The sequence below is a fragment of the Salvelinus sp. IW2-2015 genome, linkage group LG11, assembly GCF_002910315.2.
Source record: "Salvelinus sp. IW2-2015 linkage group LG11, ASM291031v2, whole genome shotgun sequence".
NCBI classification, from domain to species: domain Eukaryota; kingdom Metazoa; phylum Chordata; class Actinopteri; order Salmoniformes; family Salmonidae; genus Salvelinus; species Salvelinus sp. IW2-2015.
Window position 1 is genome coordinate 32,025,721 of NC_036851.1, and position 14,519 is coordinate 32,040,239.

The window sequence follows — 14,519 nt, forward strand, 5'->3', positions numbered from 1 at the left end:
AGGAGGGACCTTGCTGCCGAATGTAGCATGTTAGAATTTAATGGTCTTCATTTCATCACCAAGGACAGTGTCCGTTAACCGGATGCCCCCAGGTGGACTAGGAGCTTCTAAAAGCACTGGGTGTATAAATGGAAGAGGAAATACACAAAATGGCCTAACAAAAATGTCTGATGGATAATTGTTTGATTCCCTATACATATATTTTGCTAAGCTAAGCTGTTTTTCTTGTCATGTGACCATGGATAATGCTTGCATATTTTCAATTAATTATTATTTTAATTTTCTTAAAATAAAATAATGTGCTTAAATACTTCTTTTTTTCCTGTTTCCGTAGGCTAGTTTGGTGGTTTTGTGCCTTACAGAGGAATCACTAAACTGCTTTGATTTATTATTGAGTTTAAATCTGTGTACACCTTGGTTCGGCTCCATATAGGCTACTGCATGTGGAGCCGACAGAGAGCATCCGCCCCCTTGAGAGTTCGATCCGGGGTGCCTCTCGGCGGGGGTCCGGCCCCGCCAGACAGCGCTCACAATACACAGAGGCTTTACCCCCCTCACATCCTTGCTTTCATATCTCTGTGACTAATGTTTTCATATGGCTGTGATTCAACTCTAATCTAGTTATGGCATGGTTAATCTATTCAGTCGTTTGATGCTGCTTGGCCAAGTTCTTTGAAATTCGTTCATCATTTTCTTTGTGGCATTAAATAACACATGGCTGAACTTCATGAAAGAACACAACAGTTGTTGGGTAGCCAGTGAAGCAATGTGTATTATTACAACATTCATGTAAGCCAAGAGCCTAGTATCTGTTTAGATGATAGGCCTAGACTTGTTTGAGAGAAGGTTGAATAAACTATGCATAGGCATATGTAACAAGAGAGACACATTTGAGAGAAGGTTCACCCAATGGAAGTGGCAGACTACTAATATCAGTCCCTGTCCACTGACATTACATACACCGTTTAGATTTCCCGGGATACACTGACTAGCACGTGGCCGCAACGTCACATGAAAATCAGAACCTCGGATAGCGGCTTCTGCCAATGCGCAGCAAGACGGCAGAGCTTTTTTTCCTTCGCGGATAGACTGAGGAAGGAATAATCATAGGAAAACGAGGTGACAACAACGATACAAAAAAACACATCTGTGTTTCAATTTGGCTAGCATGCATTTTTATGGCAGGATCCTCTTTTTGTTCGTCCACCAAATCAATTTCGATGGAGGCACGTCTGCTGACAGAAGCAAGTATTTAAACAATGCCACGTAAAATAACGTTTTATTGTTGTTGAATGGACGTAATTAGTTATTGGTAGTAAACGAACCCGTTWTTTGGTGGCAAAGTTGATCTGGCATGGCGATGTAATCGGTTTGCTTCGTTCCCATACTCTGGGGGGTTATTCCCTGCCATCTCTGTTCTTCCTGGTGTGTGTTCTGCAGGAATCGTTGCAGGAAGAACAAAAAACAGCATGGAATTTCAATGGCAAAGGGATGTGTGTTCTTCTACAGGTTTMTGGTGTCTCGTCCGATCCTGTTTAAAATGCGAACACGTTGGATAGTAAAGTGGCTCTCGGACTTATGTGGAGAGGGAACCGTGAGGGACATATTCTCTAACAATCAGCCAGAAAAAACAGTGAGGAAACAGGGGAAGAGAAAAATACGGTGTTTTGAAGTCTAGCATGCCATTGAGGGACAAACAAAAGAGAGGTGGTTGTCAACTGGCCTTTTTTGTACGGACTAAACAGATGAAAGCAACACCCAAAAATGACTCGGTGGAATTACGGATGACATAGTGACATCTGTTTTTTAATAACATTGTATATTATCCCTGAGCCTTCAACGCTACCCGCTCCCCTCTATCTTGCTCCCTCTCTGCTTGCGATAGAATTTCCTTTCAGAACCTTGGACAGCTCCCGTTAAACGCAAGCGTTGCCATTGTGCCATAAGTGACTGGATCGAAAATGTACATGAGGGGATTCAGTTTGATCCTATTGCTGTTTGGTTATGCTCATCGCTCACACTGAAAGCTATCGGGAATTGTTGTATCGGCATCCGTTGAATTCCAAAAGAACTGCCCATCCATGAAAAACTTCCGCATTGTCTATCGGCTACACATGGTAACAGAGAAAATGTAACAATGAGAGATACAATGTATTTACATTGTAATGTTTTGATTACCGTTGACCAATATTTTTTTTCGGCAGTCATGCTTTTTATAGAAACCTCTGGTATTTTTGTTTTGATAGTATAGCCCATAGCTAGGGAAGGCTACTTGAACCAAATAGGTTTGCACTTGGTAATAATAATAGGCTACTTACAAAGCCCATTTTGGCTCTCAAATCGTGCATAACAAATGCCTGATTTATACAACTAAATGTATTGATACTTTCTATTTCACCCTACAGACGCATTTTGCCAATGTGGGCTAGTTCATGATGTTTAAGTACCGGATCCGTATGTTTTTCAATGAACTGAAAGTGCTGGTTTTGATGCGGTCTGGCTTAAGACGGGGGACCGATTCTGACACAAACCCAGACAGGCGAACAAGCAGCATGCGAGGGCTCGGGGTAGGAGGCTGCGGGTGGCCACCCTTCGACTGCTCTACCCGGGACGACGAAGAAGAGTACTATGGCACCAATCCCCGGCCGCGGAGCCAGGCATTCGAGGAGAAGAATGCGAAGCTCCAAGCGAGCCTGGACACTGTATCGCTCACAAGCAGCTTGGACAGTGGCATGCGCTCGCCGCAGTGCCGAATCTGCTTCCAGGGCCCCGAACAGGTAGGCTTTCCTGTCCTTCACCTATCTATCCACGTCTAGGCTACAGTTCCCTAGGCCCCTTTTGATTACCAATTGTCTCCCCATTGTTTCCAGGGCTATGCCTGTAAGTCCCTTCAAGGCTTCAAAGTTGGTTCTTCACATGTATTTCAGGTCTATACATAAGCCCACACTGCAGGGAAGCTCAGGTATCACCGTATGGCTGAGGAAAACAAGCATGTATTTTATCAGGGCAAATACCAAACTTTTCCACAATAGATAAAGTCAACCTTTGTCTCCAAAGACCCCATAAGAGACACATTGGCTCCATGCAGACTGTTACGTTCTCCTGGAATCCAGAATAACTCATGCGGATAAAAAGCTTTTAACTAACATGTTGACATGTTTCTGCATCCTCATGTTCCAGCTGCAGCCCAAACAGACAGTGATACAGCTTCCTCCCATTGAGGAGCATAAGCAGTGTTTTCCTTCAGTGACTTACAGCTCCGGTTAAATTTAAGCTCTGCAATTGTGACCCCATTAGGGTGCCACAAGTTTGGTTTCATGAAGCAACTCATGAAACATAAAATCTGGAAATGTCTCCAATGGGTCAAACTTTCACAAAGTGTTATAGAGAATTTACATCATGGATGGCTATCAGTGCTGTGCCAATATTAAACATTATTGTATTGTTATCCTGTTTGAGGGACAGTTTTCCAATAGACAGCACATTTTTTTCAATATAGTTGTTCGTACTTGGTTCCATACATTGTTCCATACATATATTGTTCCTTACATACATGCAAGTACCTGTCAAAAGTTTGGACACACCTACTCTTTCCAGGGTTTTTATTTATTTTTATTATTTTCTACATTGTAGAATAATATTGAAGACATCAAAACTATGAAATAACGCATATGAAATCATGCAGTAACCAAAAAAGTGTTAAACAAATCAAAATATATTTTATATTTGCAATTCTTCAAAGTAGCCACCCTTTGCCTTGATGGCAGCTTTGCACACTCTCGGCATTCTCTCAACTAGCTTAATGAGGTAGTCACCTGGAATGCATTTCAATTAACAGGTGTGCCTTGTTAAAAGGTAATTTGTGGAATTTATTTCCTTCTTAATACGTTTGATACAATCATTTGTGTTGTGACAAGGTAAGGGTGGTATACAGAAGATAGCCCTATTTGGTAAACGACAAAGTCCATATTATGGCAAGAACAGCTCAAATAAGCTAAGAGAAATGACAGTCCATCATTACCTTAGGATTTGAAGCTCACTCAATCCGGAAAATGTCAAGACCTTTGAAAGTTTCTTCAAGTGCAGTCTCAAAAACCATCAAGTGCTATGATGCAACTGTCTCTCATGAGGACCGCCACAGGAAAGGAAGACCCAGAGTTACCTCTGCTGCAGAGGAAAAGTTCATTAGAGTTACCAGCCTCAGAAATTGCAGTCCAAATAAATGCTTCACAGTGATCAAGTAACAGACACATCTCAACATCAACTGTTCAGAGGAGACTGCGTGAATCAGGCCTTCATGGTTGAATTGCTGCAAAGAAACCACTACTAAAGGACACCAATACGAAGAAAAGACTTGCTTGGGCCAAGAAACATGAGCAATGGACATTAGATCAGTGGAAATCTGTCCTTTGGTCTGATGAGTCCAAATTTGAGATTTTAGGTTCCAACCGTCGTGTCTTTGTGAGATGCAGAGTAGGTGAACGGATGATCTCCGCATGTGTGATTCCCACCATGAAGCATGGAGGAGGAGGTGTGATGGTGAGGGGGTGCTTTGCTGGTGACACTGTCAGTGATTTATTTAGAATTCAAGGCCCACTTTACCAGCATGGCTACCACAGCATTCTGCAGCGATACGCCATCCCATCTGGTTTGTGCTTAGTGGGACTATCATTTGTTTTTCAACAGGACAATGACCCAACACACCTCCAGGCTGTGTAAGGGCTATTTAACCAAGAAAGAMAGTGATGGAGTCAGATGACCTGGCCTCCACAATCACCTGACCTCAACCCAATTGAGATGGTTAGGGATGAGTTGGAATGCAGAGTGAAGGAAAAGCAGCCAACAAGTGCTCAGCATATGTGGGAACTCCTTCAAGACTGTTGGAAAAGCATTCCAGGTGAAGCTGGTTGAGAGAATGCCAAGAGTGTGCAAAGCTGTCATCAAGGCAAAGGGTGGCTACTTTGAAGAATCTCAAATATAAAATATATTTTGATTTGTTTAACACTTTTTTGGTTACTACATGATTCCATATGTGTTATTTTATAATGTTGATGTCTTCACTATTATTCTACTATGTAGAAAATAGTAAAAAAATTAAGAAAAACCCTTGAATGAGTCCAAACTTTTGACTGGTACTGTAAATACATACATACTGTACATAAATACATACATGTTGTTTCATATATTGTGCCAATGCAGATCTTTTCAGGTTAAAACAGGCAGTGGTTCCACCACCAAGAAMCAGATAAAGATGAATACTGCAGGTATATAACAAGTAGTGTAAGACACTATGAAGAAAACAATTGCTTTAATATTTAATGCTCAGATTTTTAAACAAGGAACAATAAACTGTAGGCCTAAGTGTACAAACATAGATTTTTTACATAGTCTGCATATATAGCACAAGAGGTTGGTGGCCCCTTAATTGGGGAGGACGTGCTCTTTGTAATGGCTGGAGCGGAATTAGTGGAATGGTATCAAATACATCAAACACATGGTCCTCCCCTCAGCAGCCTGCACTGATATATAGAGATGGATAATGCTCGCTAACTCCTGTGCATACCCGGATATCTCAGAGGCCTTTCGTGTGTCATGTTGCATGGGTAGAGCAGAAGTGCTTTCAATAATAATCTGATTGTTATGATTTGATTCACTGTCAGTCTGAACCTGACACTACTGTGTGTCAGCTAACCCACTGGGCACAGACGTCATTTCATTGTCTAGTTTTGTTTTACATTTGGTTTAGTTATCAACGAACATGAATTCACATGAAATCAACAAAAAATGTTACCATGTCATTGGATTTAGGTTAAAAGTTAGTTGAAAAAAACGAAATTCTCTTACCCAGTGGGAAGGTCCTGTGATTTCATCACAGGCAAAAAGGAAAACACAAATAACATCAAAAGAAGTGTAACAACATGTGAGGGACCAACAATGACAATAGYACATCCATCAGATTGAATACAGTAGGACATACAGTAGATACATTGAAATACAGTAGTAAAGTGCATCATGGGGTAATGCATTTAATGACCTTTGCCCATTTATCATGACATCGAATCACAACTAATCAACAAAGATTCTTGTCTGTGCAAAATATTTGAAACATTGTCAAGAAACACATACAAAAAACAACCCTTAAAAGTCTATTAGTGATTGTAGAAAATGTKTGTTTCTCTACCAAATACTCTTCCTGTATACTTGAGTGAATTAAATTAAAATACGTTTTGTTAAAATTATTTGACAATTTGTTTGTTAAAAAGCAACAACAACAAAAAGGCCTGAGCTCAGTCTCCCTGTAAGCGAGCCTTGGGCTGTAATATTATAGATAGAAACAGTCTCTGTTGCAGCACCATGTCCCGTGATATAAGCATCCACTGAGGGAATCAAATGAGACAGAACCCCTGAATACTTTTCATTAGCCTTGGTGGTGTCCTTTGAAAGGAGGCACGTGGATCCATTGATAGAACGTAAATGACAACATTGCGTGGAGTTGATTTATAGGAGTGTCGTGATGGGGACTTACTGTGCAGGAGAATAAGAGAGATGAAGAGAGGACTGTGGAGTCTGCAGAAACCCTGTAGCTAGGGGTATAGTGCCCTAACCTTATCACAAATCTACATATAGTGTATTATTCCACCTCTGCACTGGGGAATGATAATCCTTCCAAACCTCTAACTGTACATGTATATTAAATGGGTAAAATGTTCTCATTAGTTGAAAGACTGCAGATAAAGAAAAMCTTAGGAAGGGGGTTTCAAATGGGAGGTCGAGGAGTCTCTTATCCTAGATGAGAATATGTTTTGAAAGTGTAGCAAGTATAGTTCTAAGAATATCCTTGAAACAGCTGGCTATAGCTCTATGTTATTTGCAGTGAAGTGGTGGTGGTGGTACACGTGTATGGACCCAGGCTCTGCTGGACGGAGAGTGCTGATGTGTAAGGCATTGGACTGCAGGCAGAGTCTGACATTCATCCAACATCAATGGAGAGACATGCTCATGGAACCTATAGTGCCCACAGTGGATTGTCAAGATGGACAACTGTCCCACATGCAATCCCAGGGTTTTAGTTGAAACTCACACCATGAAGACTGTACTCACTCCAATACATGTCTTCCTACGCATTCTTCTATATACCTGTGTATTAGTTCTCTAAATAGAAACGATACAGAAAGTGGTCATTACCATATGGGTAGAAGAATCTGATCACCCCATGAATAAATATATTATGTTTTTTTCACACTGGTCTAGTCAGAGAGGAATGTTGTAAATCATGTCCCCGTCTGGTGTTTCTGGAGCAGTAGTAACTCTGGAATTATGCACATGTCAAAATATGTGTGTGTYCGTGTGTACGTGTGTGTTTGTGTGCGAGTGTGTGCCAGTGTGTGAATGCATGCGTGAGAGAGTGTGTGTGTGCGTCTCATTTATATGGTACATCCCAAATTATATGGACCAGGGCGAGAGCAAGATCATAAAGTAGAGATGATAAAAGATGGAGAAAGAGAATGGGGGAGGGGAAAGATACAAGAGAGAGAGAGAGAGGGCTACAGAGAAAAGGGGGGAGAGAGATGGACAGTAAGGTAGAATAGTACAGTGGGGAAAGAATCAATCAATCAAGTTTATTTTATATAGCCCTTCGTACATCAGCTAATTCGAAGTGCTGTACAGAAACCCGCCTAAAACCCAAACAGCAAGCCAACTGCAGGTGTAGAAGACGGTGGCTAGGAAAAACTCACTAGAAAGGCCAAAACCTAGAAAACCTAGAGAGGAACCAGGCTATGAGGGGTGGCCAGTCCTCTTCTGGCTGTGCCGGGTGGAGATTATAAACAGCAATGGCGAAGATGTTCAAAATGTTCATAAATGACAAGCATGGTCAAATAATATCAGGAATAAATGTCAGTTGGCTTTTCATAGCCGATAATTAAGAGTTGAAAACAGCAGGTCTGGGACAGGTAGGGGTTCCATAACGCGCGGCAGAACAGTTGAAACTGGACAGCAGCAAGGCCAGGTGGACTGGGGACAGCAAGGAGTCATCATGCCCGGTAGTCCTGACGTATGGTCCTAGGGCTCAGTTCTCCGAGAGAGAGAAAGAAAGAGAGGAGAGAATTAGAGAGAGCCAAGATGTCCAAATGTTCATAAATGACAAGCATGGTCAAATAATAAAATCAGGAATAAATGTCAGTTGGCTTTCATAGCCGATCTTAAGAGTAAAAACAGCAGGTCTGGGACAGGTAGGGGTCCATAACTGCAGGCAGAACAGTTGAAACTGGAACGCAGCAGGCCAGGTGGACTGGGGACAGCAAGGGGTCTCATGCCCAGTAGCTGACGTTGGTCCTAGGGCTCAGGTCCTCCGAGAGAGAGAAAGAAAGAGAGAGGAGAGAATTAGAGAGCATACTTAAATTCACACAGGACACTGGATAAGACAGGAGAAGTACTCCAGAATAACCAACTGGCCCTAGCCCCCGACAAACTACTGCAGCATAAATACTGGAGGCGAGACAGGAGGGTCAGGAGACACTGTGGCCCCATTGATGATACCCCGGACAGGGCCAAACAGGAAGGATATAACCCCACCCACTTTGCCAAAGCGGGATATCTTCAACCACCAACTTACAATCCTGAGACAAGGCCGGTTAGCCCACAAAGATCTCCACCACAGCACAAACCAAGAGGGGGCGCCAACCCAGACAGGAAGATCACGTCAGTAACTCAACCCACTCAAGTGACGCACCCCTCCTAGGGACGGCATGAAAGAGCACCAGTAAGCCAGTGACTCAGRCCCTGTAATAGGGTTAGAGGTAGAGAATCCCAGTGGAGGGGAACCCGTCTGGTTCTCCAAAGAACAATAGAGTGGGGAAAAAGGTGATGAAAATAAAATGAATATTTTAGGCATTCTCTTATCTCTTTAAACCACATGGTTAATTGAGAACATACATTTTTTACATTTGCCTTTGCAGCTTTTGAGCTTTTGTCATGATGATTCTGTGTAAACTATTCACAAAGACTACTCTTTGGCTTTGATATTGTTACAGTATGACATTTTCACGCATCAGCCCATTCTATAGCTAGGTTATACTCAACTTGATAAACACTTGAATGCCATTTATTTTTTCAATTCAGGAAGTAAACTGGAATTCAAATTCCATTTCCAAATGTTTCTCATTGAAAGCCATTGAGGGAACAAGCAGAGTATTTGGAAGCGCACAACATTAATCACATACAATACCACTACAACAACTATGTCCCTCTATAAGAGTTTCTCTAGTACAGTCCCAGAAACAAAGAGGGATATGTAGCACCATTTTTCCCTGCAGGAGAACCCTGTGAAAATAGGCTCCAGATAGAACCCTTTTCAGGTCAGATAGAAGCCTTTTGAGTTCCAAATTGAACCTGGGTTCCAAATACAGATGTATGATCTTAATTTTAGTAGGTTTGCCACAGCAGGAAAATAACCCTGCAGCAACAGGAAATGTGAATAGTATGTGGATTATAATTAATGGACATTTTTGTAGGGTTTGATAAAAAAAAATTGTTAGGGCAAATCAAGTCTGACATTTCAAAAGTGGAAATTACAAACTTTAGAAGCCTAAAGTTTAGAAACCTAAACTAAAAGTTTGTATTTCTCAGCAACACAAGAGTGACATCTGTAGAACCTGTTAAAGGGTGCTATTTGGAACCAGAAGGAGTTCTATCTGATCTTAAATGATTCTGTAGGGGAATCTTTTTGTAAAGGGTTCCTCTATAGCATGGGGGGCAACTCCAGTCCTCGAGGGCCTGATTAGTGTCACACTTTTTCTCCATCCCTAACAAACACAGCTGATTAATCAAATTGCATTCTAAACTGAAGATCGTGATTAGGTGATTATTGGAGTCAGGTGTGTTAGCTGGGGCTGGGGCAAAACTGTGACACCAATCAGGCCCTCGYGGACTGGAATTGCCTACCCGTGCCCTATAGGGACAAATGGTGCCACATATAACWATTTTTTTCTGAGAATGTAGTCTATTCTCTCCTCTGTCACCTCATCGATTTCTCAGGATAAGTGTCTCAACAGATGATGGCCCAGCCTCCCTGGCGTTTGCCATTTATCTTCGACAAACACAATTAGCCACCTCATCAGGTGGTATCAAATATTCATGCCCATCCAGTGATGGGGGTGACTCCCTGTTGACACTGTCAACCTGAGACGGAGAGATGGACATGCTGTGTCACTGTGCATCAACCAGGCCTGGGCCTGTATTCACAAAGTGTCTCTAGGATCAGGTCTACCCTGTCCACATAATCTTATTCATTATGATCATAAAGGAAAACTCCCTCCTGCTCTGAAACTATTTCTGAATACAGGCCCTGATGTGTGTCACATCATGTAAACTGTCTGTCTCAGCCTCTCACATTCTTGACCTATTGCTTTCTCTGTGTATTGTTTTTCTTGTATCTGTCGTTTCTATCTTTCCCCATAGTTATACAATTGTTGCTTCTGTTGTTCCATGTTCCATACTTCAAGCTTCCAAGGCCGTTGTGTGCTATTGTACCTGGCCTATAAGTACATTTCCTTGGTTACTAAATATATGTTGTCACACCCTGACCAGAGTTTGCTTTGTATGTTTTATGTTTTGGTTGGTCAGGGTGTGATCTGTGTGGGCATTATATGTTGTTTGTCTGGTTTGTCTATTTCTGTGTTTGGCCTGAWATGGTTCTCAATCAGAGACAGGTGTTTTGRGTTGTCTCTGATTGGGAACCATATTTAGGTAGCCTGTTTTGTATTGTGGGTTGTGGGTTATTGTCTATGTGTAGTGTTTGTGTCAGCACTAGTTTTCATTWGCTTCACGTTCGTCGTTTATTGTTTTGTATTAGTTTGTCAAGTGTTCTTCATTTTCGTCTTCGTTAAAATAAATCAAGAATGTATTCATTTCACGCTGCTCCTTGGTCCTCCTCTCTTCAACGTTACGACGATCGTGACATGTGTTGTTGGCATGAAGGGTATGTCATCCCTTGGTCCACTTATCAATAACCATTGATTAATGATAATATTATCACCTAGGGCCATATGTATCAAGCGTCTCAGAGTAGGAGTGCTGATTCAGGTAAATGTTTTCCTTTTTTATCACAATGAATAGGATTACATGGACAGCGATAARCTGATCCTAGATGAGCACTCCTACTCTGAGACACTATATAGACATGGCCCCTTATCTATCTATCTATAGCTTCAAAATTATAAAGACATCCTCAGCATTTCATAGTCATGAGATTATCACTCCAGCTCACAACATTCCATCAGGCTTATATCAATATCAACAGGCGACACCATTGAATTCATGAAGACATCACTGTTTCACCGATCTCCTGGTATCTTTCAATCATAATGTCATCATTGTTCCACCTGTCTCTCCATAACATCACATTAACAAATACCATTGGTTCACCTAGCTGTCCACTTTATTTGATTCATTAAGGCATTATGCCCAAGGAGCAGATTCACGTACCCTTGACTTACCCCGTTTAATGTTGCTGGTGCTTTTTTGCCCCAGTCCCTTCCGTCCTTGCCAGCTGAACCATCAACTCGCGTGGATATTTACATGCCCCGAAACAAATTATATTTATATAATGTTGTTGTGATGGGCACTCTGTGCGTGTTTTGGGATGGGAATCAAGTTTGGTCCCACCCATGCCCCACACCCACCCATCCCCCACACTGCCACTCCCTTCCCTAACCCCATATTCTTTATCCGCCAATACATCATAGGGACAGAAAGGCAAAGATACATACAGTACAATCCAGCTAACAATTGTTGGTTCCCAGAATGTTCATAGGTATTTCTATAATAGATTTGTATCTGCGTATTCCAGGAATGATCATGCCAGATACATTCCATGAATAGTTCAGAAACGTTTTCATAACTCTGTGGAGACATTCTTTGAAAATGTCATTAGCATATGAAGAGAATGTTTTCTATTGACCATGTCTGTGAGCATTAGATGCTTGCTGAGAATATTACTTGATTGACGATGAATTCACTGTTGCTCAATTACTACATCCAGACGTCTTACTTTATTCTTACTGAACCCCAAGACTGAGATACACTTGCTTTCAGGATTGAAATACAATAACATTTTCACAGAATGAACAAGGAGACCAATAACACTATTCAATGCAGAGAACAAAATCTGTGCAATAGGGGTGAGAGAAATGAGTCATACTATTTTGGATTACTTAGAGGATTGATCACAGTGGAAAAAAACTCCCTCTGTGATGTCACTACTATTGAATGAAGGCGCTGACCAGCACTGACAGACTGATTACTCCACATAAAGTATGCCCATGAAAAATTGACCACATTAAAGCTCAAGTGTGTTTTGCAAGTGTGCATAATGGTAGGGTTTTCATGTTAAGTGGCACAAGCCATTGGCTTTCAGGATGGCCATGCCACGCTGACAAACAGGCAGTGAGCTGACTCACCGTCCACCCTTTCCTCCATCCCCCTCCCTCCCTTCCTTCATCCGTCCTCCCCTCCGCCTCTCTTTCCTCTCTTCTCCTCTCCCTCTCTACAGCAGCCCTGTGGCTATCTGGAATCTGAGCGCGCGCACACACACACACACACACACACACACACACACACACACACACACACACACACACACACACACACACACACACACACACACACACACACACACACACACACACACACACAGAGAGAGACTGCAAAGACAGAGCTTTAACTAAACTCACAATAACATGGGCTTGCCAGAGAGAGGAGAGGAGACATAAGAAGTGAGAGACGGAGAGAGAGGGGTGGAGAACGAGAGAGAGAGAGAAAGGTAGCGGGAGAAAGGGAAACAATGAGAGGGGGAAACAGGGGAGCAAAAGGAGAGAAAGAGAGTGAGGGGGGAGAAGGAAAGGGGGATGGGAAGATAAAGCTGTTTGCACTTCAGGCATTTAGAAAAGAGCAGGACAACGAATGGGAATCATTATCGCTGTGGTAATGAGAGCATTTACAAAAACATACAGGCTTATTCCCACACACTCCTCCGGTAGCCACTGTCTTTTCATTCATTATCTCTGTTACATTTAGCTGTAATCCTCACAGCCAGCACTTACCATTACACTCAATCTCCGTTTTTCTTTATCCCTCTCCTGCCCCAAGTCTACTTTCTCAAACCCAGACAAATGGCAACAGCAACAACAACAACGATTGTACACAGTATGATGATCAGAATTGTGCTCCAAACCTATCTAGACTTTCACTGCTACGAATACTGGTTTCATTTTTGAAGATATATCCTGTGAGTCTGTTTTTAGGAATGGTGTCAATGATTTTCATTTAATATAATGTTAGGGTAGTTCGGTGGGAATCTGGATTAGCAGCAATGCCATTCTCTCTCAAATCATGTTCCACGAGTACACATTCTTTAAATCAATACATTCTTGGCATTCTTATTTACATTTTTGAAAAGGTTTTCTGGAATGGTGCCAATCATTTCCAATTAATGTTTGGGCTATATCTGGATTAGCAATGTCATCCTCTCCCAAATCATGTAAAACTATACATTCTCTCCCATGAACGTCCTTGATTATCAATCATGAGCTAAGATCATTCTCAGCATTTAACAATTTCCTTTCATGTTCTGTGCTTGTGTACAGTAACCATAATGCAAACTTTAATGCTCCCGTCACTTATCCACTGACATTTATATGCCTCTTACTGTATACACCTGCTTCCATCACACAAAATGTCACTTAACCTTTATGTACAATCCCTGTACTCAATTTTGTAATGTGTTTTAGTGGGCTATCCTGGTGAATGTATACCATCTTATTACCATGGAAATGCATGTGCTCTTCCATCCTCCATCCTTTCTCTACCACAGTGAATAATGCCCGGCACTTGATGGCAGGACATAATGGAATGGAATAAATTATCTGACCCTGACCTCTAACCTCAGCCAGTGGCTATATGACATGACAATTTTAGAAAGCAATCCAGGGATATTGCTAGATATCAAGTTGAAGGTGTACTCATGTGTGTCTCAAATGACAGATGGATTGGCAGAGGCTGTACAAACAACACCCTTATTCAGTGGGAAAAAGAAAGAGAAAACCCTCTGTATAGCAGAGGTGCTGGTGCTGGTTTTCGCAGGAACAACTAGTATTCCAAAACAAGTGTAAAAATCCCACATGTTTTAGAACATCCGTGTCAGCTTCACCAACCATTCAGTGCTTACCCAGCTAAAAACTAACATTACCACAACTTTAGAGAACGTTCCCTTTAGGTTTCATTAGGTCATTAACTAACGTTTTCAGAGGAATGTTCCTGTGATGTGCAAGGAATATTTCCACGAGACCACTCCCTTAATGTCAATAGAACTTACCCAAAACTTGGATACCATTTCTCAGAACTTAAGATATTAATGTTATAAACACGTTTCATAGGAAAGTTGTAACAACATTCATGTGTCCAGTTTTCTGTGGGTGAGGAGAATATTCCACCAACGTCCCACCAAACATACACAGAACATG

The 14,519-nt window shown here is 41.7% G+C and overlaps 1 protein-coding gene across 1 annotated transcript in view; it reads left to right on the forward strand.

The window, feature by feature from the left end:
* The first annotated feature begins 1,031 nt into the window (after positions 1-1,031).
* LOC111970191 (E3 ubiquitin-protein ligase MARCHF9-like) overlaps positions 1,032-14,519 on the forward strand; it is a 40,306-nt gene continuing 26,818 nt past the window's right edge. The window contains exon 1 of the mRNA XM_023996779.1: positions 1,032-2,777. Within this exon, the coding sequence (XP_023852547.1) occupies positions 2,433-2,777 (345 nt within the window). The 5' untranslated portion in view covers positions 1,032-2,432. The remainder of the gene's footprint in view (positions 2,778-14,519) is intronic.